Raw genomic sequence first — 26964 nt, forward strand, 5'->3', positions numbered from 1 at the left:
ACTGTTTACTATTAAGCATCTTTTCTTTCTCTGCGTGACATCTGAAAATGTGCGATTCCCTTTTGGAGGCTTGTCTTTTGTTATTATTCTCTATACCACCCCAGTACTGAGACTCTTCATCCAGCTTGTTTATCGCTATCTGCGTCTGACTTTGATCAGCTGGATCTCAGTCCTCTGACAGCACTGAACTTGAATGAGAAACACTCTGTCCTCTCTCATCAGCTACTGGGAGCTACGAGGAGCTCTTTAACAGCTGCTTCGCTTTATGGCATAAGCAGCTGAAGACGGTAATTTTTCTGGCCAACGCCCAACTGTTAATATTCGGCGTTCCACTGCAAAGCATGTTAAAATTGCGCTTCCTCAACTTCCACTGTAAAAAGTCAAAAGATAAATAACAAAATCAGCTGGTGGATCGACTCCTTAAGAGCCTTTAAATGCACAGACGACTCCACTTGGCCAGTTTTAAAAACCATTAGGTTGCCTTTTGCTCACTCAGCAGAGGAGGAGTGGGAACATAAATCACTGCCACGGTTGGAAGGATTAATCACGGGTCAAACAAGGCCCTGCGTGAACATTAAAGACAGCAGCCATTGAAGAAAGCAGGAAGCAGAATTAACTTTTATAAGCTGGAGATACTCTGCAGGAGAATGACAGCTGTCACTCAGCCAATAAAGACCCACTAAAGACCCTCAGTGTGCCATGAACCACAGTAATCTTGTGTCTAATGAACAGATTTGAGAAATCCCAAATTCGTTTGCACCAAACACATGGCATCAAAGCCAACCACAAGTTTAACATTTCTAAATGCTTCAGAGGCCTCATCCAATGTAGCGAAAGAGCTGCTCCTGATAAATCAAAGAGTTACACTGCCCCCTTATGGAGCAGCATATTTAACTGGACATAATCTGACACAGTCTGAGTTATTTTGGTAGTTTTTTTCATAAAATTTAGTATTAATTTATTATTTTATAGTCCAATATTTATATTAGATAAGTAATTTATGTATGGTATATTTGTTTATACATAGTAAACTGAGGTGCATGATGTGAATCATGATCATGATGCAACATATATTACATTTGGGAAGTCATTCATTTCATTGGTGCTTTGTTCCGTCATGTGAGTCTTTTCTAACGTGTCTGTTAATTTTGTGACGAGCAGCATCATAAACTCTTTTACGCCACTATGTGTGGCGTTGATGTAATGACGCTCCCTTTTTTGTAAATGCCATTTAGAAAACATAATATACGTCTATTAAATTAGATTTTAGTGACATTATGGACCAACAAAGTCACATTAAAGCTCCAAAAATGAGGCTCTACTGCCCCCCACTGGCAACACATAAAAACGTTGGTTTTTTTTTACATATAAATTACATCATGGCTTTAGAAGATTTCCACTAAAAGGCAATATTAGGTCATGATGACTGGCACCAATCAGACACTAAGAGGGGTCCCCTCTGTTGTTTTACAGAAACTGAGTGAGGTGGCAGTGGCACATTTATTATTAGCTGTGTTAAATGGGGAAATGCCAGCATGTGCAAGAAGCCAGTGGTCAGCTTGCAGCAATTAAAGGTTCAATATTGTATTGACTGCATTGCTGTTCAACGGATTAATATACTTAATACTGACCTTGAATGTGGTTTGATAGATCAGTGCAAAAACTCGGTTGTAGAACGCAAAATAAATTTATGATATGCAGCTGCTATGTGGAGCTTTCAGTATAATAGCAAGTGTTATTTTATATTCAAGGGGTTTTTTCCTCCAATTTTTTTTTTTTTTTTAAGGGAGCTATTTGCAGTGTCTGACTACAGCACCGGCCTACAGCAAGGCAATGACAACTAGAATAGAATAGAATAGAATAATTTTATATCGTAGCTGATATAGGCTGGGGGATACGAGAAGAACATTTAGCTGCAACTGGATTAAAATACAGAGTGAAGGTTGATTTAAGGAATTTAAGCCCTGACCCCCTTTCGTCAGGAACGAGCGCCGTTACGTCGGAAGAGTAGCTCGAGCCGGTATTGCAGCGAGTTTATTAGCCAGAAAGCCCACTGTTATTCCGCTGGAAATAGATAATAATAACGCGAGAGTTTGCAAGTTGCCTCAAGACTCTAGTTGCAACTGTCAAAGGTGGAGTGGATACGCGCATGACCCAACACACATTACTGTAATACTGTACACGGCCGCCGAGATAATATCCGTATAAAAAAAAAAAAAAAAAAAGCCCGAAATAATCCCGAGGTAAGGAGCCGAGGAGTGAACCAACCCCGACCGAGGTCTGCCGTTTCTGCTCATTTTCCTTCGCTTCGTTTTCTTTTACTCTAACCAACAGTCTCGCAGCCGTCGAAATTACTGCACTAAACATATTTTTGTGCCTCCCTTTAGCTCCAGCCAGCGCAAGGATTTTTTTTTTTTTTACTCCTCCTTCGTAATAAAGTCGCCATTTTGCTTCACTGCCTATATAAACCATCCCGTATTCTAATATTTTTCCTCAAGGAGTCGAGGACCTGCCTACCTTTCGTGGCTATTTTTTAACATTTCTGGAGTGTTTAAGGAGAAGACGGAGGTTGGAGAAGTGCCTCGTGGTTTACATATTAATGCAGGAAAGGAGGGGGGGACGGCTACTGGAAACTGGAAATAAGGTGAAACTATCCTGGATTTCTTTTCATGTACACACGGAATTGTAATTTCGCTTCTCCTGCCCTGCTTTATTTGCCGTCCATCTGGTCGTCGTCTGCAGGGAGAGGGGGGACAGGACGACGGTGACGACTGTCCGCTTCCTTTCAGGCCCCCCAACCTCAGCGTGACCGGTCCTTGACGCACGGCAGGTGTGATTGCCATGTAACATAACATTGGTGGAAAAACGCCCACTTTTGGTGCCTGTCTCCTGACCCCCTCCTCCTCCTCCACCACCACCTCCTCCTCCCCTCACGTGGGTGACCCGGGGCCACCCGGCCCCTGGTGCTGGGTGACTGCCCGACAGTTCAGGTAGGTGTGGCCGGCAGGGAAACAGAAAGTGTAGCACTGTTTTATCTTCACCCCACTAGCAAGCATCTCTAACCTTGTTGTGGTCGACAGACACAGCATGGCAGTGTGCCACGTGCCGTGTTAAAATACTTATTTCCAGGTTGGCTTGTCAGCAGATTGTGTGGGGAGATGTGAGTGGGTGTCACCAGGATTTGTTGTGTCTAGGTAAATGTATGGCAATAAAGTTGCTGTAGCGGGCTGTTGTTTACATGTAGCATTCATCTTTTTTTTTTTTTTTATGAAAGCACCTGCTGAAATGTTTTTGTTCAAATAAATAGTAGCTAAACTAAAAAAAAAAATGCTCAATTTGCTCAACACAGGAACTAAAAAGTAGCATACTGCACAAAGTATGGAGGTGACTATGAACACTCACAAGTAACTTTCTCACAGCATCTGCTAATTTTAGATATTTAAATGCTGCTCTGTTGTTGTCAACCCTATCTCTTTACACTCTCACATCATACAGGAAGAGGATGATGTGTGCAGTATTTCATCAAGTTGCATCCTGCAGCAGCTCACTGTGCCTTTTTAAAGTCAGGTTTACAACAAAGTTTGAGCACGCTATCACCATGATAGATGAGCCGCCATCGATCAATGTACATTGAACAGTGCGGTATGTAAACGGACACTGGGCGGCCTCTTCAGAGTGACCCTTTGTTGTAATTCATTAAGAGAGTGACACAAATGTGCGCTAAGAGAAAGCATGTTGGATCGCAATCAGTACCACTTAGCATAATTAGCGATTGTCAGCCTCCATTCATTAGACAGTCCCATGTTGATGAGGAAGAAGCATTCATCACTGAGAGCCTGAATTTGACATATACTGCTGGCTTACCGTGGAAGAGGATGCCACGTAATGTATGGGACTGATGGGCTAATCTGTCTAGAGGTTAACAAATCAGCATTAGCCCTCACTGAATGCAGAAAACTTTGCTGCTGACCATGTGACGCGATCAAGAGAAACATCCCGCGGCTCGGGAAAAGGAGGCCTTTCCTTTCTTTGACCCACCTTTTGTCTAATGGGCAGAGCATGAAGTTAGCGTGTAAGTGAGAGTATTGATTTTGAAATGAAACATGGAAGGTCACACCCTCATTACCGCTGCAGATGATGTGTGTGCCTCCACTCAGATAACCTTCTGCCTAATAGCGCCGATGGCCAACGTTGAGCAACTGCATTATAGAAGGAGGCAGGCAGCATCATCACATGCTATTGATGCAGTAGACTTTGTTAATAATGTTTTGGCAAATAATGGAAATGGATTAATGAGCAGCAGAAAGCATCCTGATATTGCCTTTAGCTGTGTGCAGTATCCCTCTTGTGAGTTTGTTCCCCCTCATCCACCATTGCAGGCATGGAGAGCCCAAGTGGCCCCCGGCTTGGGAAGCTGTCCTCCTCAGGGTTGCCAAGGGGCCGAACCCCCAAGCATGGACATCCCCAGGAGCTGGTTAGAGCTACGCCAGGCCATGAAAACAACAACAAACACAGTGAGTGACGAGCCGCTGCACTTTTTACGAATGAAAACAGTGTGGGACTTCAGCATATGTTGGTATGACCCAGGTTCATTCCATTGGGTGATGCATTGTTAAGAATGGTTTGCATATAGCATGACATACTAACACATATACTGTTAATGACTTCATTTGTTTCTTATTTTCCACTGGCTGGCATTTCTATGCTAGCTTTTCAGAGCTTTAATACTGTTTCTCTGGGATTTAATTAACATACCATATATGTACTGGTCTCTGCAGCTTTTTTATTTTTATTTTTTTTGAATGGCTTATAGTTTATTAAGAATCAATGGTTCCAGCCTTAGCGTAATTCTACCCCTCTCACCGCAGAAGGGCCTGGAAACTACAACGTTTTTCCTGAGACTGCCTTACAGTGAGAAAACCAAACAAACAAGTATTGCCAAGCGCTGACATGAGTGAAACCCCAAGCCATCTGGATGGAGACGGAAGATTTTGGAAAGAGAGAGCCAGACTGGGGAATTATTTTTCAATCCAATAACCAGCAGATCATCATGACTTTGTTAATAGCGTCAGGCAGGCTTGGAAAACTGGGACTGTTCTAATATGACCCAGTTGTTTTGGTTGCTACAAAATAGCCTCTCATTCCCAGACACATACAGTACCAACACCAGACTAGGTGCTTCAGTTTTTTTTTTTTTTCCCCGTGTAATTATTCAGCCCTCTAGGCTTGATTATCATGGCGGTGTGGGTGCATGCATGCGTCTGTGCGCCTGCTTCCTTGTTGTGGATGTTAATGCAAAGCTTATTTTGTCATTTGTCTTTTCTGTAAGACATAAATAAGGGTGCACAAAGTGCCAGAGCTTTTGTCAACTTAGCTCATCTTTCGATAGTTAGCAGTATATCACTGGTTCACCGTAAGCTTTCCTGTTTCTTACTGTACACAGGCTGCCAGCTGGTTTTTGCTTTTGAAGTATTTATTGTAGCAGAAGAAAGTAAGTCTATTTGAATGACAGGTTATTCCCTGCAGCCTCTCAAAGTCTCATGTTTTATAGATTTGCACTTTATTACTCAATAAACAAGATGAGTTTATAAATCAGTCAGTAGAAAGTTGGGGGGGGGGGCTCTGCCCTGATTGTTTTGACTACAACTTAGAGAAACAACTAAGAGATGGTTTGGGGTTTGACTCATGTCAGTGCTTGGCAATACTTGTTTGGCTAAAGTTCACTAATGAGTAACTCTGATGATTGTGAACCTGTGTGTATGTGTGTTGACTTAATGCGATCGCAGGTGATGTATCGGTCTCGGTTTTTCTGGGACTTTTTATGGTAACTTCAGACTCTACCGTTTCCAAGTGTCTGTTTCATTTTCTTTTTTCACACTTGATCTGCTTTGACTCTAATTTGTGTAGAGCTTCTCACGGATACTAGGACAGTAATTATGTCAGTGTTTTGAGGACAGCTTCTTGCACAACTTGTTTGCACAAGATAAGAGACTGTTCTTACACTATGTTGCGGTTGAAGAATTGTTTTGTTTGGTTGGAAAGTTTCCCTCATTTTGATTATTACATGTGTCTCCTTAGTTTTTAAGACAGTAGCTGTTTCCATTGCCAGTAGACTGAGATTTATGTGATTATGTAAAAATAGGAAATGATTTAGTTACATAGCAGTGCATAGGAAAGGCATGAACAGTTCTAGATTTTCATTTCAGAAAAGGCACCTGTTTACAGTGTATTTTATATTCCTTATTTCCCACACAGTGACTAGCGTTGTATATGATTTACTTTGACACTAAAGCAAGAAGGTCTTACTAGTTCTACTGGCCAAACACCACCTGCATCTCCATTAATATGCTTTTCAGACAGCAAGCCATCTTCTCACATCTCAAACTTCCTTAGCATATTAGTCATCAGCCTTCTAGAGCTAATGATGAAGAGAAATGCAACAGCGCTAATAATAATAATGAGCCTGGCACTAGCTTGTCTATCCCAGGGGGGCTGTGAACCTCAGTTTGTGGAAACAAAGGCATCAATATCTAAGGCTCCCTATGGAGGGTTTTCTGTTCTCAGTCTATGCCCATTGTACACAGCGTGCTCTCATGATTATCAGGTACCTCAGTAGCTTCTCTCATCCCACTGGTTGCTTTTCATTTTTCATGGGCCATGGAGCGTTCGGACCATTACTTCTTGTTCTTGTGTTATGATGTTGATCGATATATGTCTCTGATGGAAACTCTACATGATGTAACGTTGAAGAAATCCCGTCTGGCTGGTGTGTTTTTGTTCTGGTGGTTTCCTGAATTCCCTCCACAAAAACAAAACCTGAAAATTGGGTTTGTGCACTTTTTTAGAGTGTTGCGGTTGCGCTGTCACTTTGCCACACCAGACAATTCACAGGAAAGGATGTGGTCCTTGAGGGTGACTTGCACTCTGTGTGATTCTCCTTTTCTCTCTCTAGCTGTGCAGTGTTTCTTTTTTTTTGTTTTGTTTAACTTCTTTGGCGGTAGTTTTATCTTTTTTTTTTTTTTGTATTTGGATTGAATGAATGCTGTTCTGCTTAGTGCTGTGGACAATCCCTGAGATAAGGCCCTTCTCTGCAAACATTAATGCAAATCTAAATGAGTGGAGTCTGGAAAAGTCATGGAAAGTTGTGCAATACTCTACAGATACACTATCCGCTGGGCATTCGGAGTGTAAGGGGAGGTGGGTGCTCCACATTAGGTGTTGTCTGTATAAGTATGGGGAAGGATGGGAAAATAAGTGTGCTGGTGGGAGGATATGTTGTATTCTCATGGCTATGTGTGAATAATAATGTGCTAGTTTGTGCAAGCTCTTTTTGTTTACGTTTATACTGCTTGTGTGTGCATATAACCCTGTTTGTGTATTCCCAAATGACCGTGCTTTAGTCTTGAGTGTAGGACCTTTATTTTAGGCCCACAATGGCCGTCTGCCAACTCTGTATATTTGCCTCAACATCAGTCTCCCCATTTTCCTCTCAGTCTCCTGCTTTCTCACACTCGCTTATCGTCCATTTCTCCACACATAACTGTCATTTCTATTTTATCCTCCCCCAAACTCTTCATCTCTTTATTTTTTCACTCATTATGCAGTATTATAAGCAGCAGTGACTCAACATCACTATTTCTACCACCTTTCACTCCATCCCCGCCGCCTTCTTCGCCCTATTCCCACCTACTCATCCTCACGTCTTATATTTTCTACATTTTCCTGCTCCCTCCTGCTAATGTTTGGAGTCTACTAAACTAGAGAAACACCAAAAGATTGAATCGATAAAGAGCTATTGATGTTTGTTTTGGGATGAAATTGAATTCTGGTGATTTTCTCAGCCTGATGCTGCGTCTCGGTTTGAGGAGGGTCCTTTGTCATCTTTGTCACACCTTTATTTGGCAGGCTTGAGGATAGCAGATGAGAAGGAGCACAGGGAAATTGGAGAGGAGAGAGATGGAGTTGGTGAGTCACTGCCCATAAGGAGGGCACTGCAAACAGTCTGGAGCAGTACATTGTATGTCTGGTTCGCGTATACTGTAATGTATGCGCTGTTGCTCAAACACATGACTTTTTTTTTCACATTCACTTGTATATGCGGCGCAACAGTTGTAAACCTCACCATGTTCTATATATATTTCTCTAAATTTCTGTCCAGTCAGTCTTGAATTTGAGAACAGTTTATTTGCTTTGGTGTCGGTTCAGCATCCTCTCCTAGGAATTCACTGGCTACATATGTCACTAAACACACTGTTGATCGTTGGCCAAATGGCCATCAGGCAACACATTAGGTTTCCAATAATATGAATCATGCCGTTGATGTGGAAAGCTGTAAAATCAATACAGGCCTGAAGAAGCTGTCGAGGTACTATGAGTCACCGGATTATGTAGCAGGAAACTCCAGCCCGAGCTTTTTTCTTTGACTTGCCTGCTCTATGTGTGGTTTAGTGGTGCTAGCAAACTGATAGCCTAGCACAAGGCTTTATAATGAGCCTTGGCCTCTTGCATGCAGCGATTCCCTAAACAGTAGTTCAGCCCAATGAGGGCAAGGGAAATTGTTTTTCATTAGGGCACTTCATCCCTCACACTAATTTTAAAAGTTATGTGGTTAGAAGACATCCCAGTATATTTGTCACTGAGAGTTCTACAAATCTAAAAGTAAACTAAATAACAACAAGAGAGTATTTTAGAGAATTTTATGGCAAAAACAACTCTGGTGCACCTAATTGTAGCATAAACAAATAGACTTTCACAGTGCATGCCAGTACTCATAATAGCTTACAATGAGGAAATAGATCTATCTATATATATATTTGTATGTGAGTCCACACATATGCAAGACATTGAATTATATACATAGTCACACAGAATGACATAAAGAGAGAGGGAGGGTGGTACGAGGGAGTGAAAGAGAGAGAGAGAGATACAAAAAAAAAAGCACACACACACACACACACACACACAAAGAGTGGGAGCCAGACTCACTGAGAGAGTCTGCTTTTCTTTCAGTTAGTCAGTGTCTGGGTTGTAAGTCTGTTCGGATGCCGCTCCACCTCGCCTGTCCTTCTTAACTCACTGTCTGGAGTCGGGACGGGCTGGGAGGGAATATGGGGACGTCTTCAAAAGGAGGTGTGTAAATGTGTGTGTGTGGGAGAGAGAGAAACAGAGAGAGATAGAGAGAGAGAGAGAGAGAGAGAGAGAGAGAGAGAGAGAGAGAGAGAGAGAGAGAGAGAGTGATATTATAGGAGGGAAAGTAGCATGCAGAGATATAGGAAGTAGTTGGAAATGTGTGTTATCATCTCTGTGTGAAAGTGCTAACGTGCAGAGAGTGTGTGAGAGGGGAACGTTGTGGAGTAGTAAATAGATAAAGTTTAATCCAACGAAGTAGGCTAGAGATGGCAGTGAGGCCCTTTGGTTAGACTCAACGTGCACCAGCGCAGTTTATAGATACAGGCAAATGAGGTTCACTCCTCGGCGGTATGTTTATCCAGGTGTATTCGTTTCTCCATCCATCGTCAGTTGAGTTTGAGGAAGTGCTGATATCTTCTTTCCATGTTTCCAAGTTGTGTCCGTGGCGTTTGTGTGTTGTCTTTTCTAAACTACAGTATGTCTATAACCTACTGTGCAGACACAGACAAAGGCTCCTGTGTGAGTGTTTGTCAAGGAAAACAAATGACTGTTGTGTGCGTGTGTGTGCATATGCGTGTGTGTGTTTTTGTGGGTAATGTGTGAACCCTTGCACTGAGGGAGAGCAGTTGCAGGCGTAGCTAGGAGAGCTCAGAGGTTATTTGAGATCATTAGACAGCTGCTGGCACTCCTGGGTCCTGGTCTTCTCTTCTCTTCTCTTCTCTTCTCTTCTCTTCTCTTCTCTTCTCTTCTCTTCTCTTCCCCTCTCGTCTCGTCTCTTCTCTTCTCGTCTCCTCTCCTCTCTTCTCTTCTCCTCTGTTTATTTCTCTTTATTTCTATTTATTTCTCTTCATTTCTCTTCTCTTCCAACCCTTGAGCTGTTCTCCTCTCTCAATGTTCACCAGTGTGGAGCAACAGTTGCAGACAGCTGGGAGCGAGTCACACTCTGACATTAGATGAACAGCTGTTTTATCCCCATGGCCTGTGCCTGAGAACTGGGGGTTAGATTTGACACAATGGACCTGCTTTGTTTCATATCAAGACAATGGCTGTGATTGCTGGAAGGCCTGAGCGCCAGTGTGCTCTCCATATTCATGCAAGCGAAGCAAAGTAAAAGATATGAACGTATTTAATTGTCTCTGCTCTGTTTGTTCACCCCTGGAAAGAAAGTCAGCTGTTTTATATTTCATTTTCCACAGTAAGTCTTTTCAGCACATGTACCTCTGCCTTAGCTTGTGTGGCTTTGCCTGTTTGCATTGTAGCCTACTGTATGTGGGCCTAATTGTTCTGCTCGCAGCAAAGAAGCCTCTGATAGTGGTAACTAAGACAAGTGGATCTTATTCCCATAGCAACAAGAACATATCTTTCCCAAGAGCAGAATTCATTAATTATGCCTTTCTTTTACAAGACCTTTATTTTCTAAGACAGGAATTAGAATGCATGCTCAATTTCCTCCTCAGCACAAGAGCTGCACCGCCGACTGCATCACCTCTCCAGCTGCTACCCAGACAGCTAATAGAGAAATGCTCTGTCGCCTGGAGAATATTAATACACTCATATCCGTGCTCACACAACACGCGCTGGCAATGGTTTTGTGTACTTGTTTGTGTATTAGTGTGCACTTTTATGTGCGCGCGTTTACACCTCGTGTCATGAACTATTCTGAAACACAGCCAATGCAATGCTGTGCTACTTCTCATTCCATCTCATTCGGCCTTGCCTTTTTTTCTTTCTTTCTACATTATTATTGTGAATCTGAGGTAAAAGACTACATATAATCTGTCAGCCCATGTTTGTGTCTGTGCTTCTCTGTGAGAAACAAAAAGAAGACAAATGAGGGAAAAAGGGGAAAGCTGTGTAACAGAACACTGGGAAATAAGAAGGGGAGGTCATGGTAGGTTGGTCCAGGAGTGTTTCTTATACACATTAACATCACTGACATTTTTTTAGGGGGCAAAGGCAAAAGCCCTACTGCCTGCATGAGCTGTTTTTGTAAGAGCAACGAAGGTAGTAAGTCAATTCATTTATCTGATGAAAAATTATCTAACCATTTTAATAATCCTGGTGGGCACACGGAGTGCTCTGATCCAGCTTGGGATCTGCCACAAATGGGCATGTGTGCAGGCTGCCTCTGCTTGTCAATGAGTTTGCACGAAAAGAAAGCAGTTGGCAGACACAGTGACATGTTCCTCGGCATGGGGAAGTGAAACACATTCAAAAGAAAGTCAATGCAAGACCACTACCCCATTACACTTCATGACATCTCTACTTGAAGTAGTTTCCCTTTGACTTTTTATAGATCTGTTATGACTGAACAGGCTCTTGCAGCGTCGGTGTCTCCTGCTTGCTTTGTTCCTGCTGCTGCTATCAAGTCTTGCCAGATCAATCCAGTGGAGTTGAAAGCACCTGTAAAGATGTGTTTTTCTAAAGAGCAGAGTATAGCTACCTGCAGCACTGCCATTCAGTACCATGCTTGGCCAGAGTCAGCCGCCTCTGCAATTCTCCTCTCTACTTCAACATCATTTGCTCTTCTTCTTTCTCTCTTTATCGCCCCCTTCCCTTCTTTCGAATGCTTACACTCATCCTGAACTCTCTCCTCCCTCCCTCTCTCCTTTCCTCGAGTAGCAGTATATAGAGGGAATAGAGTGCAGGGCGGATTGTGCGGAGGTCTAATTGTAGCAGAGAAGAGAGCAGTAATGAGCCGGTGGAACCATGGTGAAAGACTGGGATGGGTGCGGGCAGAGAAAGGGAAGGAAAGCGAGAAAGCCAGACGTGGTGTGAGAAAGGAGGGAAGCAGCAAACATGAAAGATGGAGGGAAGGTGCAATAGAGAGCACAAGGAGAGCTGAGGCAGTCGGTCTGCAGTCTGCTGTGTCAGAGGTTCACACAGGCGGTAGCGATTTATAGCTGATCTGTTGGGCTCAACACAAGGCCTTTGCCCATACTGCCTTTCGCTTTCACACACTTACACAGACACAGCCACAAACGCTCGTACATGCACATGAGGAAGTAACGTTTGAGCAGCTAAATGTTAATTAAGTTTTAAATTAACATTAATGAACCTAATCACTGTAACTGGGGCTTTCCTTATATGTGGTCATGCCTATATTTTGTTTGAATATGAGACCATATTCAGCAATTTTGGATATGCGCAATTTTGTAATGTATCAAAAACAGATGTGGAAGTCAGAGACAACTAGTCTTGCTTTTGATCAAAAACATAAAAGGTCCAAATTAATAGTTTCAGAAAACTTTGGAGTTAAAATTTACATTGCATGAATTTGTAGTGCTGTCAGTAGACTGTTTCTAACTCAGATATGATTTCCTTTCTCACTTTTCCAGGTCCAGTTTGTGATGAGCCAGCAGAGGGAAAGAGGAAAGGTCGTCCTAAAGCAGAAGTGCAGGAACTGAGAAGCATTCCTGTGAGTATTATTTGTTGAAATGAGTGGGTGCTTGAAGTGAGCTTCATTACTCCTGCACAGTAGGCAGCTTCCCATGAATATGCACAACATACAGTGCTTAATAGCAATAAAACGTGCATGTACTCAACTCTCTCTTCCTCACCCCTGATCAGGCCCATATGATAGTACAATGGAAGGAAGAGTTTAAGCGCCGTTCCAGGGTTAAATGTCCATGTTCAGGCTGCTGGTTAGAGTTTCCCAGCATCTATGGCGTCAAGTACCACTATCAACGCTGCCAGGGGGTGAGTCACTAGCCTCTGCTGTGTGGCTTTTTTTACTTTTACACTTCAGAGTAGACTTTAATGGTGGACCATAGCAAAGAATCAGAGAAAGCCTTCCATATAAAACCAGTTAATCGTAATTCCAGAGAATAAGCGCTCACACTACACAAATTTAGTGATTATTGACCATTAGTCGATTAATCGTCAGGGTTTTTCAAAGGCCTATGATTAGTCAACTGAAGCTTTTCCTAATAGCCACCCACTGACTTCAGATTTTGCCCAGGGAAAGAGCTCACTCTAAATCCCCTCTCGTCATGTCTGTATTCAGGCCACTGTAGCTGAGAAGCTGAGTCACGGCTGTCCCTACTGTGAGGCAGTGTTTGCCACAAAGGTCCGCTTGCAGAAGCACAAGCTGTGGAACCACCCAGACAGAGTTAGTATGGAAGCTAAGGAAGAGCAAGCTAAGCATCAAAAGACTCCTGTGAAGCCCAACACAAAGAAAAGGTGACCGGGATTTTTAGCTCAAATACCCACCAACAATATACCACATAATGGTGTTAGCAATGTCATATTGCTCACTGTTCATAACTGTCCTTCCTCGGTCTGTGAATTCAGACCCATGGAGAACAGTCCCCCCTCTCCGGTGTTCTTCAAAGTCAAAAAGACCCACGAGGTGTCCACGCCGTCTCAGAACGGGGAGCTGGCCCACCAGAAGAGTGACAGGAAACAGCATAGCCACAGCCAGCCTTCACATCAGATTCACCAATCCCAGCCAGTCCAGCCTCAGTCCCAGCAGTCGCAGTCTCAAAGCACCTCGTCTGACGCAGGGGGAAGCGAAAGTGAGGGGGGCAGCCTTCCCCCTTCATTCCCAGACGAAGACCCGGAGCGAATGAGGCACAGTAAGATTACAGCATATCTTTTGAGATGTACTCCAGCTTCTTTTTATATTTTTCCACTGTACACGCTTGACCGTTCTTTGCTATCTTTTTTTCTCTTGAGCCAGGACGGAAGCAGAAAACGCCCAAGAAATTCACTGGCGAACAGCCCTCCATATCTGGAACGTTTGGATTGAAGGGTAGGTGCTTTTTGTTAAGAGTAAAGGAGAATTTTCTAATGGGCTTGCCCAGAACAATCAAACAATTTGTGATCTCATATGGGTGTGATAAAGAACAAATTGTTTTTTGAGTGCTGCCTGATTCAACATTGATTGGAGTAGGCTTTGGGAACCCTGTGATGATTTACCAGATTACTAAATTCTTCAGAGGACATATTTGCGGGAAAATACAGATGAGGATTGTGGGTTCTGGGCTTTCTCAAAATAATTTTCCTTATGTAAGTGATTGTGAACGCCCCCTATTGTGACTGATCAATGGTCTTTAAGCAGTGCTAATGTGGCAACCATAGAGATATTTCCTATCTGACTAAATGAACCAGTGACTCACACACCAGGCACACATCACATACACGCAGCTTTTCCAGCCTCTCTTTCTCTGTGTCTCATTCTTATGCTGAAAACCTGTACTGACTCATATACTGTTGCACAGACGGGGCTGTAAACCACTTATCATCACTAGTCGCACAATCCATCTGAAGTTTGCAGGACTTGGTGCTCTCTCTTGCTCTCTTTCAGTCTGCCTGTCATTGATCCAGTATAGCTCAAAATGAGTTCTTTTTTTTTTTCATTTTATGTTCAGTATCAACTTACCCCATTTTAGTATCTTGTTCTTGTTCGGCATTGTCCTACATCTGTCCTGCTCTCACTTTACCTTTAATTCTTTCAATGGGAGTATTAATTACTACATTCTGAGGTGTCTTCTTGTGTGCACATGTGTGTCGCAGGTATGACTAAGGCGGAGGAGAAGATGAAGGCTGGCCGCGTGAAGAGACCAGAGGGGAGTGGGTGTAGTGAAGAGCCTCAGAGAAGAACTACTTCAAGCCAGTCATCTAAGAAAGACTCAGCCACGACGAGCTCTGGTGAACACCTCCATCATTTTTTTGTTTTTGCATGAAACTGTAGTTCTTTGGGACTTACTACAAATGTTACCAGTGATACCAGTTAAAATATAATACCCACATTTTTGGTTGCTTCTCAAAGAGACCATGTTATGCTTATGTTCTGGTCCATAATTGTATTATGGGGGTTTACTTTAATAGATTTACATGCATACTAGTTCAAAAACATAGATATAACACCACTTCTCACCTCCTTGGTCTGAAACACTGCTATTTAGCTCCTGTCTCTTAAAGGCCTCCTTCCCAAGAAGTTCAGTCTGCTCTTATAGGTTAGCTGACCCACTCCGTTGTGTTCCATCTACCGCTTAGAACATGAGTCACGCCAAACTAGCCACTAGGCATGAATCACGGCCCCTGTTAAGACCGTTGTTCTATGGAATCCAATCGAGTAGCCAGCTTAGATGTGAACACAGCATTTCATTGGCTAATTAACTGATTTAAAACTGTTTAATGTTTTTTTTTAGGGGTTGTTGCTGACACACAGTGGCAGCGAGCAATCTCAGAGCGAGGTGAAGTGGTGTGTCCCACCTGCTCCATCGTCACCAGAAAAACAATCCACGGCCTCAAGAAACACATGGAGATTTGCCAGAAGGTCAGTGGGCGATACAGCTGTCCATCAGACTGGGAGAAGGATGGATGTGCTGTCACAACCTCTGGTAGAGCTTACTGTGGAAACGGGAAAAAATGTTTTCCTGTCAGAAAAAAAAAGCCATTTCACAACAAACACCTCAGTCTAAACTTGTTTTAGCTTTGTTTTTCATCTGGACAAAATCTCCCTCCTGACCATCTGAATAAGACAAGAATGTCCTGTGCTGTTTTTAATCCTGTGTAACATGCGTCGCCTTATTGTATAAGAAGTGAGATATATGGCAAGCAGTTTGACAACGTAACATCTCAGTGGAATACACATATCAGCATAAAGCTGTTTAAATAATGATAGAACTTGTTATTAATTTTTTTAGTGAGTATGAAGTAACCCTCTCTTAACCCAGAGCTGTAATTTCCACAATGGATTATAATTTTGACTGCAACGTTATTAGATACCTCTCCCAGAGAACCCCATTGTGCCGAGTCTGGGGAGCTTTTACTGTAAAGATATTGATTGGAAGGCTGTAGAAATAATATCAGGCAGTATCTCACTGCAGTAATCTCCACCATTTTTTGTGTAATATCCTCGTTCATTGTTTCTGATATGAAAGCTAATACCAAGTAAAATGGATCAGGGTGGAGGGAGGACACTACATTTGTGCAAACGTCATGTGTCTGCATTGCACTCAAATATAGTCAATAGTGCTAAGAAATGAAGCAGCAGCAAATAAGTGGAAAAACGTTATCCAGCTGCATCATATTGAACTTTTCCCGTGGATGAACCAAGTGAAGTGATCCAGTAACCTAGGTCCTCAGAGAGATATGTTCCTACAGCCTTTGTAATGGTTCCTTAGCTCAGTGGCCTTTGTGACTCTATTAAAGTGACAGTCTGCCATTAAGTAATGACAGAATCACCACATTACCACTGGGTCACTCACCATCAAAACACCTTTGTCTCCAAATCAATACTGAGGCGAAGAGAGAAGTCTGTGACGAGGAACACTGTGTGTAAAATTGGCTTTTTCAGGAAACCTGAAGATTCCTTTGTCCTTTCCTTTGACCAGAATTGTGCTCTAATAACAACCTTGATTAGGTTACAGATGAAATGCTGTTGTATTGATGGATCCAATAAAGACCAAGGCGGACAACCTGTTAGTTGCCTTTTACTGAGAAATGTAATTCGATCCTATGTTTGTCTTTCAACCCATGCAGCTCCAGGATGCCCTGAAGTGCCAGCAGTGCCACAAACAGTTTAGGTCCAAGGCCGGACTGAACTACCACACGATGGCGGAACACAGCACCAAGGTACAGCTGCAGATCGCTTTTAGAACCTACTTCAAACAAATGACAGCAGCTCCTGACTGCGTCTTCTATTTGACTGATCTTTGCCCCTTTTACCATCTCTCACTATGAGTCTAGATGGGAAGGCTTTGGCTGCTGAGAAGGCTAATGCTTCACCACTGTCACATTGATCCATTGAACAGGGCACTTAGTAAAACACCACAGCAGTTCAGGAGGCAGGAGGTTGCTCTTGTGACACTGTATATGATAATCATCCATACACCCCTGCTAGTGTCAAATGGCCTATTATGGTAAGGCGTTTTTTGATTGTATGTGGACAGTTACATACAGCCAGTAAATGACTTCCCTTCGTGTACTACTCTCTATATGTATATTTAGATCAATACACTCTACTGTTGCATATTCATTATCAGCTGTTGCACCCTTCTCTTAAAGTTTGATCTTGGCGTTTGTAAATGATCATACATTTGAAGGCATGATTGGCATTCTCGTCCTTGAACTGCTCACGTTTCTTTTTGCAGCTGCCTTAGCTCTGAATGGAGAGAGCGTCATTAAGATATTATCATGACACTCCTGCATTAGAGCAGCGGGTACTGCTATGAAGTTGGCTGAATAATTCAACACTGGCCGTTACAAAAAGTATCATGAAAGTTTAATGAATCTACATGCAGCAAACGTTGTGGCACGCAGCACGCGTGTTTGTGTTTTTTGTGCAAGCACATATAGTACGTGATATGTGTGCACTCGCATGTGTGTAAGAGGCAAGGTTTGCCAGTTTAGTAGCGATGATGGACGACCGTGCCATCTGTGCCAGCCAAGTTAAACTGTTTGATGCCGCCATTTGTCTTCAGACCAGACCTGTTGTGCCTTGACCTTATTGGCAGCTTTCCAGTCCAGCAGAGCAAAAGACATTACAGAATTATGTGCATGTTAAAAGTAAGAAGCTTGAAGGTTTCAGCAGCAAACTATTAAATCTTAGCAAATCTTTATCAGATTAGATAATTAAACTGTGGGATGAAAGCCATCATCTGGTATCGTTTTGTGTTAGTCATAGTCATAATCATTTCATTATAATGCCTATGTAGTTATTAATATACAGGCATGTTTATGGTAATGTGTATCTGTCGCCTGCATTAGTTATGGTATTTATCCGTGATGAAGTCGGATTTGTGTAGGAATTGGAGTTTGCACTGTCTCTGCGTCCAGTGTTGTCAGTGCGGTCACATGGCACAGCACCAATGCAGTGTGGGAAACAGCAGGCTGGCTGAGAAACAGAGGTCACCCACTGAGGTTGACCTTGATGTTGCTACTGTGATCTTGTTGCCTATTTTCCCACTCTCTCTCATGCTTCCTCTTTTGCTCTGTCTCTGATGGAGGCACTAAGAATACATGCTGGTGTGGTTTCATGGTTTCTTTCCTTTCGTGTGTAAATCAGAGGCCAAGCTGGTGTCTTTTACTCCTGTCTTGCACGGGCACTATTGAAGTACTGTAGCAGTATCTCCTCTAATCTTTACCTTTACAGAAAGCTGCCATAGGGTTGTGTGTTATTAATCTCTGCGTGTTAACACGTGAGAAAAGACACAATGTTTATTCCACTGGGATCCCTCCGTAAGTCCAGACTCTCCCTTGTCCCCTGCATGTCTTTCTTCTCCCTGGCAGCCCTACCATCTGTTGTTCTGGTCTTGGCTGGGGTTTAGCACCAGCCAACACTCGAGTGAAAACATGAGTTTGACAGTTGTCATAAACATGCCTTGAGTAACAGCCTCACCATGAAGCCATTTAATGATCCTGGCACAGTGCGAACACTGAAGATGGAAAACACATTTTCACAGCATTTTTTTTTTAAGTCATGAGGGAGTGGGAGGTGTTATGGTGGGACACGCTTATGCGACGTGTGTTTGTTCCCCCTCAGCCCTCAGGGAGCGAAGGCCAGACGGGCAACGAACACGAGGAGAGAGAAAGGCTGCGCAGAGTGCTCAAACAGATGGGACGAATCAAGTGTCCTAGTGAGGTATGCACTTCTTCTTTCTTCCCCAGTCCCTTTCTCTTTTCCTGTCTCTCATTCTATACTACTCTTGCTTCTCTGTGTCCTTTTCTGTCTTTTCTGTCACATTTATATCCCTCTTCATCTGCCAGTTTTGATTCTGTTCTCCCCTTTTCCTCAGGCTCCTCTTTTGTGTCTGCCTCCTTTACCTCTCTCCTTCCTTTTTCCTTTATGCCTTGTTCTTGACATGTTGCCCAAAACCACATCAACACTCTGCTTCCCATTACTCACACTAGAGTGCAAAAGGCAGAGAGAGGAGGAGAAAGAGCTGCAAAAAATAGACTCTCCACAGTGACATGTCTTCACACTGAAATGCGAGCATCTTCCTCCTGCTTTTTCTGTCCTTTTAACCTTAACCTCGAAATATTGACCAAGTGCAGTAATATTGCTCCATTAGAGCTACAGTTTGTTCCACTTACCCAGTTTCCTGCTTAATCTGTGTTTTCATTCTGTCTCATTTCTGTCACTGGCGTCACATGATCACACAAACATTTGATGTACCAACACACAAACACACACACACACACATATGCAGGGCTGTTCAGCCCACTTTTCCAGTCTGATGGGCTACCAGTATCACCAGAAGCGTTGTGGAAGAGAGTTTTCTGACGATGAGAAGCCTGTGTTTCTGTGCCAGCACTGTGGAAAAAGCTACCGTTCCAAGGCTGGCAGAGACTACCATGTTCGCACCGAGCACTCCCCGACCATCACCACCACCATGACAGCCACAACCACCAACAGCAACAAGGACAGCATCATTGACACCAACAACAACACTGGCAATGAGAGGGTAAGACCTAAGAGAATAACCGTTTTATGCAGTCATATTTTACTACATCTTAAAAACTCAGTGTTTCCCTGCATTTACCACTGTAAGAAATAGTCCACTGTTCCTCCAGGTGGTCTCTGAGGAGTCTTCATCAGGAGGCAAGAAGGAGCCAAGCCATCCCGAGAAGAAGGATTGGCCGGAGAAAGCACCATCCAGCCAGCCTAAGGAAAAGGACAAAGAAGCTAGGGAGAAGGACCGGGAAAAGGAAAAAGAGAGGGAGAGAGAAAAAGAAAGAGCAGCACAGCTGGGGAGCCAGGGGGAGGACTTTGAAAGAACCCCCAGTGGCAGAGTGAGGCGGCGGTCAGCTCAGGTGGCAGTGTTCCACCTGCAGGAGATAGCCGAGGATGAGCTGGCCAAAGACTGGGGCACCAAGCGGCGCATCAAGGACGACCTGGTGCCTGACAGCAAGAGGGTGAGGAGAGCACGCGTGGTTCACAGTATGCATACAATAAACACATGGATAATCCTCATATATACGCAGAAGTACATCAGCTTTGGGAATCCCCAAATGTCCATGCAATAGCTCCACACTTAGTTATAAATGGTAAAATTAGACATCAGTAGATAAATATGGTCCTCAGTGCCCCCTCTCTTTTGTATATGGTAAAATGGTTACGCTACCATGAATATCGATACAAATGTTTTCCTTTCAGTTAAACTACACTCGTCCTGGCCTCCCCAACTTCAGCCCAGAGCTACTAGAAGCTTGGAAGAACCAAGTCAAGGAAAAGGGTTTTATCTGCTGCACAAATGAAGTAAGAACATTGACTGGTTTTATGTTGTCACCACATACAGAAAAGTGCTGTATATAAAGAAGCAATTAAAGGTCTTACCTTGAGGCTGTAGGTTTATAGCAATGAGACTTTTGATCGGGTTTGTTTGTTCACTTGCTGTTTTTTCTTCTGTTTTGTCCTAGAACTGTGAAGCTGTCTATTCCAGTGTGTCAGGACTAAAGGCTCATCTCGCCAACTGTAGCCAGGTACAGCTGCAGCAAAACCACTAACCTGATTACATATCTCTTTTAGACACAAGTAAAAATAAGACTATATACTCCCCCTCACACACACATTTAAAGATACGGAATACCCACAGTATCCCAAACCATATTTGTGAATTTTTTATGCTGTCATCAGACCTACGGTTCTGCAAAGCACTTTGACTTTGCAGCCTCTTTGTAATCTGTCACTGCAAGAGAAAACAGTTATATATCCCATTAATAAGCACAACCAGCGAATAACAATGACATTCCAAAGAAAAAGTTGGAAAAGTAGTATGACATTTAAGGGTCAAATGCAACAACTGTAAAATATAGAAGAAGAGAAATTATAAGATGTGTATCTTCTTAAAAAAAAAGCAGCTATTCTAAATAACTGTTACGTTATCTAACCTGATTAAAAAAGAAATTAACTAAAAACAGCCATATTACTATAAAGACTGTGTGTACAGTACCAGTCATTCTTCTCATTCAATGGTTGTTCTTTATTTTTATGATTTTCCACATTATATATTAATAATGGAGATATTAAAACTACGAAGGGACACATGGACTTATGTATTAAACACAAAAATGGTAAACATACTGGAATATGTTTTATATTTTAGACACTTTATGCTTGATAACTTTGCACACTCTTATCATTCTTTGTATCAGCCTAATGAGGTAGTCACTGTTCAACAGTCTTGAAGGAGTTCCCAGAGGTGTTGAGCACTAGTTAGCTGCTTTGCCCTCACTGTGAGGGCCAACTCATCCCAAACCATCTTAGCTGGGTTTAGGCTGGGTGATTGTGGAGGTCAAGTTGTCTAACGTAGCACTACATCCCCCTCCTTCTTGGTCAGAGAGTCCTCACATAACCTGGAGGTGTGTTGGGGTCAATGTCACGTTGAAAAACAAATGATGGTCTCACTAAGATCAAACCAGATGGGTTGACATGTCACTGCAGAATTCTGTGGTAGCCTTGCTGGTTAAGTGCTCCTTGAATATAGAATAAACCACCAACAGTGTGACCAGCAAAGCACCCCCTCGCCATCACACCTCCTCCTCCATGTTGCACGGTGGGAAACACATATGTAGAAACCATCTGCTCACCTTCTTGGCATTTCACAAATACATGGCAGGTGGAACAAAAAAAAAAATAATCTAATGGAGACTTACCAGACCGAAGTGCACATTTCCGCCTTTGTCTTTCTTGGTAAAAGAAATTCTCTTCTTGTTGTTGTTCGCCTTCAGATGTGTCTTCGTCTTGCAGCAATTCAACCGCAAAGGCCTGATTTAAACAGTCTTCTTTGAACAGCTTAAGTTGAGATCTGTCTGCCGCTTCAACTCTGAACATATATGTGGGTGATAATCTGAGGGGGTGTTAATTCACAGTTTCTGAGGCTTGTAACTCTAATGAACTTATCCTCTGCAGCAGAGGCAACTCTTGGTCTTCCTTTACTCATGAGAATCCAAAGAGTGTGCAAAGCTGTCATCTAAAATGTGTCCAGTGTTTTGTTTTCTACATAATTCTGTGTGTCCCTTCCTAAAAATAAAGTAAAGTGATAAGGCATGTCCAAACTTTTACAGAGCTGCGTGTACACATTTGTGCTTGTCTTTGTGTGCGTTACAGGGTGGAGGTGAACTGGGGAAGTACACGTGTCTGATCTGTCAGAAGGAGTTCAGCTCAGAGAGTGGGGTCAAGTACCACATTAGCAAGACACACTCACAGGTGGGTCACTTTCTGATGTTCACTGTCATTTTCAGTGTAGCCTTAAAACAGGCGTTGACATTATTCATGTATCCCCTTGAGTACACTCTCATAGACATCGTTGCTATTTATTTGAATAGATGGAGATACCAGCTGAGTCTGTTTAAATTGTGGGGAAACATAACTCTTGTGTTTGTGCAAACAAATCATTAACTTCTGAGTCCACTTTTATACATCATGCTAATCTTTTTCCCGCAAATACAGTGTGTCTAACACACTGTTTGATTACAAGGTAGCACAGTTACTTGTGTCTTCAATATATAATCTTTCTTATGAAATAGTTTTTCTTTCCCACAGTATGATATCTTATAAATTATGTCTTCTTGGACTGCATGGGTTCTACTGCACTGCTAAAAAAATTAGATAAACAGTAGGGAAAGTTGTACAGGTGTATATACGCTCTCTATGCTCAAATTTGGAGTGGTGTTTTTTTTTCTTCTTAGAACTGGTTTCGAGCAGCAGCCACTCAAGTGGTCTCCAGTAGCAAGAGTAAAGTGCTGGAGGACAATGGGATCAAAGCTGAGGTGAGGAACGGTGCCACCACTGGCAAGAAGAGGGGCCGCAAACCAAAAGAGCGCCCCCTTGCGGATGTGCCTCTCCAAACAAAAACTGAAGCACTTGCCTCTACTCAAAACTCAACCTCCAGCGTGACCCCTTCTTTGAGCCCAGCACAGACCCCAACCATGAGCTCTGACCTAACAGACAGTGATAATTCAGGCCAAAACAAACAGCCCATTCCCTCCGCCACAAGACGAAGCAAACCCAAGAGGCTGTCATTGTCAGAGTAGCTCTGCTTTTGTCGACCCAGGAGCCAGAAAGGATGCTTACTGTAAATGTTTTGCCGGGAAGCTGAAAGACCTTACTCCACAAGGACACTGAGAAGGAGGCCAAATCAACAATTAAGCAGTAAAACAGTGCAGTCTTCAAATCTCGGTTTTGAATCCCCAGAGTTAACGTGTGTATTGCCGTAAACAATACTCAGAGCAGTAGTGTTTTATTTCTCCATTCCACCTGTCTCCTTTTTAAGTCACACATTTCAGTTTCTGTACTCACAGCAGGAGTATGAGTACTAATCAAAGATAAAATCCTGACCTTTACATGGATAGCCTTTTTTAAACAGGTAGGTAGTTTCCTAATCAATAGAGAATAATTTTCTCTTCAAGACTCATGTTGTGTTTGAGAGGTTTTAAAAAGGATTATCTATTAGCATGGTGAAGTCATTTAATGATAGCTAGTGTTTTCACATTTTTTCCACAGATATACTGTACTGTGTACATAAACAATATCTATATCTATATATATCTGCAGTATATACTCAAAGCAATGATGCCATCTGTCATTTTCAAGCCTGACACATCCAGTAGGATCACAGCAGTCAGAATGTTTGCAGTGTGTGCTATAGTGCAATGTTGTTTTGAATTTAATCCTTTCATTTCTTTCCGGTTTTACTTTTATTGTTTTGTTTTGTTTTTTTAACTTTATGTTTCACATAAGCAAATGTCAGATAAGCTAATATGTTGGTCATTTGGTAGTCATGTTCCACCCTTTCCTACAGCTTCAGTGACATCTGTTTTCACGTGATGATGAAAGGTACCTGCTTTGACAACCATAATTGACATGTGGTTCTTTTAGACTGAAGTTAACAAGCAGAATAACCCCCCAAAAAAGTGAGGTTTTCATCTGTAAGTTATTCGATAGTTTCAGTAACATGTGATTTAACATTGTTTAGTTGATTTTAGACAAGGAACAAAGTTGAAGCCTTCTAAAATAGGAATGGAAAAGCTAAATGTTTGACAGAAGGATGAATTTTATGTGAAGCTTGTTGCACCATTGCAGCACAATCAAAAGATGTGACGCCATTTTAAAGGAGGCCATACGTTGGCTACCGCTTTAGCTTGAATCAAAGCTGAGGAGAGAATAAAAAATACTATCTTTTATAGAGAGGTTGAAGACAATAATCTTTTATGAAATAGAAAAAAAAAATGCAAATGAAGATTCAAATATAAATATGTATATGAATTAATTCCTGGACGCTTGCACTTTAACCCTTTACCCTCCTTCCTCACCTCTTGTATTTCTGCCAGGAATATTCAACCTAACGTAGTGGCTGTCTTGGAAAGAAGTGGGAATATTTTACTATGATGGAAAACTAGAGGAAAACTAAATTTGCTTTAAATGGGTAATGAGCAACATGGTTAACTCTTTCTATATATTAACCCAACACAACCTTAAAAGTATGTCTGACGCCACAAAGCCATAACTGCTCTAGTTTAAGGCTGCTTTGCCACATAACGTTAAACTAGCTTTAGACTAAGAAAAAAAAAGGAATATTATATTACTTTTCAATTCTACAACATCACAGAACATTTTCACAAACGTTTAAAGTCGATACTTGAATCCACAATTGCATTAACAATTTGAGCAAATGGAAACTCAATATTTGATTATATTTGCAATTTATGTCCATAAAAATGATTCCTTGCTTGCTTAAGAAATGAACGCTCGTGAGTCTATTTTATATTATATTGTGTGTATTGCCTACAAAGCAATCTGATAGCTTTGGATAAATTTGTGACATGAGGATATTATGGCGCAGCAACAAGGGTGCTTTTACTTGACACTCTAAAGACCTGATACCATGCCATGTTCCTCTTACAGGCAAGTCCTCTGAATTTTGCACCAAAATGTCAATTTCATCTTTAAAATCAAGCACTGATGTCAGCAGAACGCTTTCAAGAAACAGCGAATTTGAAATTTGTGCGTGTTCCAGGTGGCGTTCTTTCTACGCTGTGACTTTTTGTAGTGTAAAGCAAATATTCAATCTGAATTCCTCCATTACCAATCAACTGATGGAGGCTGTTCAGGTGGGAATGGTTATGCACGTGTCTCTGTTAGTAGGATGGACCTTTATCTTTGATCCAGGTTCGGTTGATGGAGAGGATAAGTCAGACGAGCACTGATTGGTCCTTGGACCTTTATTGTATGAGTTGTCCGGACCGCGTGTGTGTGTGCGAGCGTGTGTGTCTTAAACAGTTAGCACCTTTGTATTGAATGGATGTCAGAAATGGTAACACTTTTGTTGAGTGTTACGCCGTGGCACAGAATCAGTTCATCAGCTGCTTGTTACTCATTTCATTAATAACGTCACATTGACTGTGTTTACCTGACAAGCTTTGGTGTTGCAATATGATAGTTTAGCACTGCTTTTAACAGTGAGTATTTTATATTTTATCACACCCTTTACTATCTGTCTTCCTATGATGTGGAAACACATATCTATCCCGCAGTGTGAGCTAACTGCAACATGTTTAGAGAGTACAGCAATACACCATATTTAGCGGATTTTGTTGGCTTGCTAATATTTTGATATTGATGTGTCTTCTCAAAAATTGTATGGCTTTTTTTTTTCACTCCCCTAATTTTATTTGTTTGCTTTGAAAATGCTTTTTACATATTATGAAATCTAAACAGAAAAAAATATTGAAAAAATTTTTAGACCACAGAGAACATTGTAGGCCTGTGTGTTGGCATACACTGTTATTTTATCCATTTTTGATGATGCACATAAATTGAGCTTTTTCAGTACATGATGGCAAACACATTGAGAGAGTCCTTTATTATTACCTATTCAATATGGGACGACAAGGCATATGTATGTGTGTTTGTTTCTGTATTTAGTGCACTTACTATACCATGAAATAGGCTTGAAATAGGAGTGTTGTTGGAGCTTTCTAGTTACCTGGATTGTGTGTGGTGTGACTTTTGTACCTGGGGAAACAGCAGGCTCAAGTGTCTTCCCTTTGTCAGCAATGTTATTTCAAAAACTGAGGTTAATCCATAGAAATTCCCTTAGACAGCCTAATAATTTAACCCTTTTATTTGGACAACAGTGGTTCGTTTTGTATGCTACCCACTTCAAAAGCAGGAAATGGTGTCCGGCTCATTGCTCACTCCGGGCCATTGCGATTAAACTTTGGAGAGTTTTATGAGATGATGTTGTAGCTTATAACTGTTTATGATATATAGGTAACAGATAAAATGAGACTAATTATGTATTAAAGATTTCCATATCAGAAATAAAGCTGTATAGTACCTAACATTGGAGGAACCAACGCCTCCTTTGAGTCTGAACTGTTACAATTTTTCTCCCAAACTTGTTGTACCTGTGCATTAGTATCCCTCAACTAATTAATAAAAGTTTGTTGACTAAGCCTGCGTCATCTGTCAATTTATGTCAAATTTTGTTGTGTGAGGATTTTTCATTTTTACTCTCAAGTACAGTATCATTACTAATGGGTAGGACTTCTTTATTTTAATGTCCAACACACACACCAAAATTGACTCAAGACATTATTAATTACCTAAAATATGCCAAAAATATATAATAAATGGATATATTCTCACAGTTATAAACCTGATTAAATGTGATGCAGCTCACATTTCCATGCTGGCTTTGTAGTATTCTTATGTTCAGTTTATTACAACTTAGACATACTGTATAGCTCTATTATTAACCATTCTTGCTGTGTTTATGTCACTTCATCACAATATAAATAAAATAATATGTATATATGTATTATATAGTAGCAACTAAACGACAAGCCTCAGTAATATCTACACGTGGCTAGTTGAAACCG

General features: G+C 41.8%; 1 protein-coding gene across 6 annotated transcripts; it reads left to right on the plus strand.

Moving 5' to 3' along the window:
* The first annotated feature begins 2101 nt into the window (after window positions 1-2101).
* znf512b (zinc finger protein 512B) lies at window positions 2102-26825 on the plus strand. 6 transcript variants are annotated; one of them, XM_084553017.1, is made up of 18 exons: window positions 2102-2644; window positions 2743-2990; window positions 4380-4514; window positions 12468-12547; window positions 12700-12828; window positions 13136-13311; window positions 13423-13706; window positions 13811-13882; window positions 14647-14781; window positions 15285-15412; window positions 16621-16713; window positions 18623-18721; window positions 19290-19544; window positions 19654-19995; window positions 20237-20338; window positions 20500-20562; window positions 22190-22288; window positions 22771-26825. In XM_084553017.1, exons 3-18 carry the CDS (start codon window positions 4382-4384, stop codon window positions 23113-23115), a joined length of 2535 nt encoding a protein of 844 aa, XP_084409143.1. In that variant the 5' UTR covers window positions 2102-2644; window positions 2743-2990; window positions 4380-4381; the 3' UTR covers window positions 23116-26825. The 6 variants fall into 6 exon arrangements, with proteins under 6 accessions (XP_084409143.1, XP_084409147.1, XP_084409145.1 ...); XM_084553021.1 differs by having other exon boundaries at window positions 19392-19544; XM_084553019.1 differs by having other exon boundaries at window positions 2790-2990.
* Window positions 26826-26964: the final 139 nt, after the last annotated feature.

Source organism: Chelon labrosus (assembly GCF_963514085.1).
Source record: "Chelon labrosus genome assembly, chromosome: 10".
In the NCBI taxonomy this organism is placed as follows: domain Eukaryota; kingdom Metazoa; phylum Chordata; class Actinopteri; order Mugiliformes; family Mugilidae; genus Chelon; species Chelon labrosus.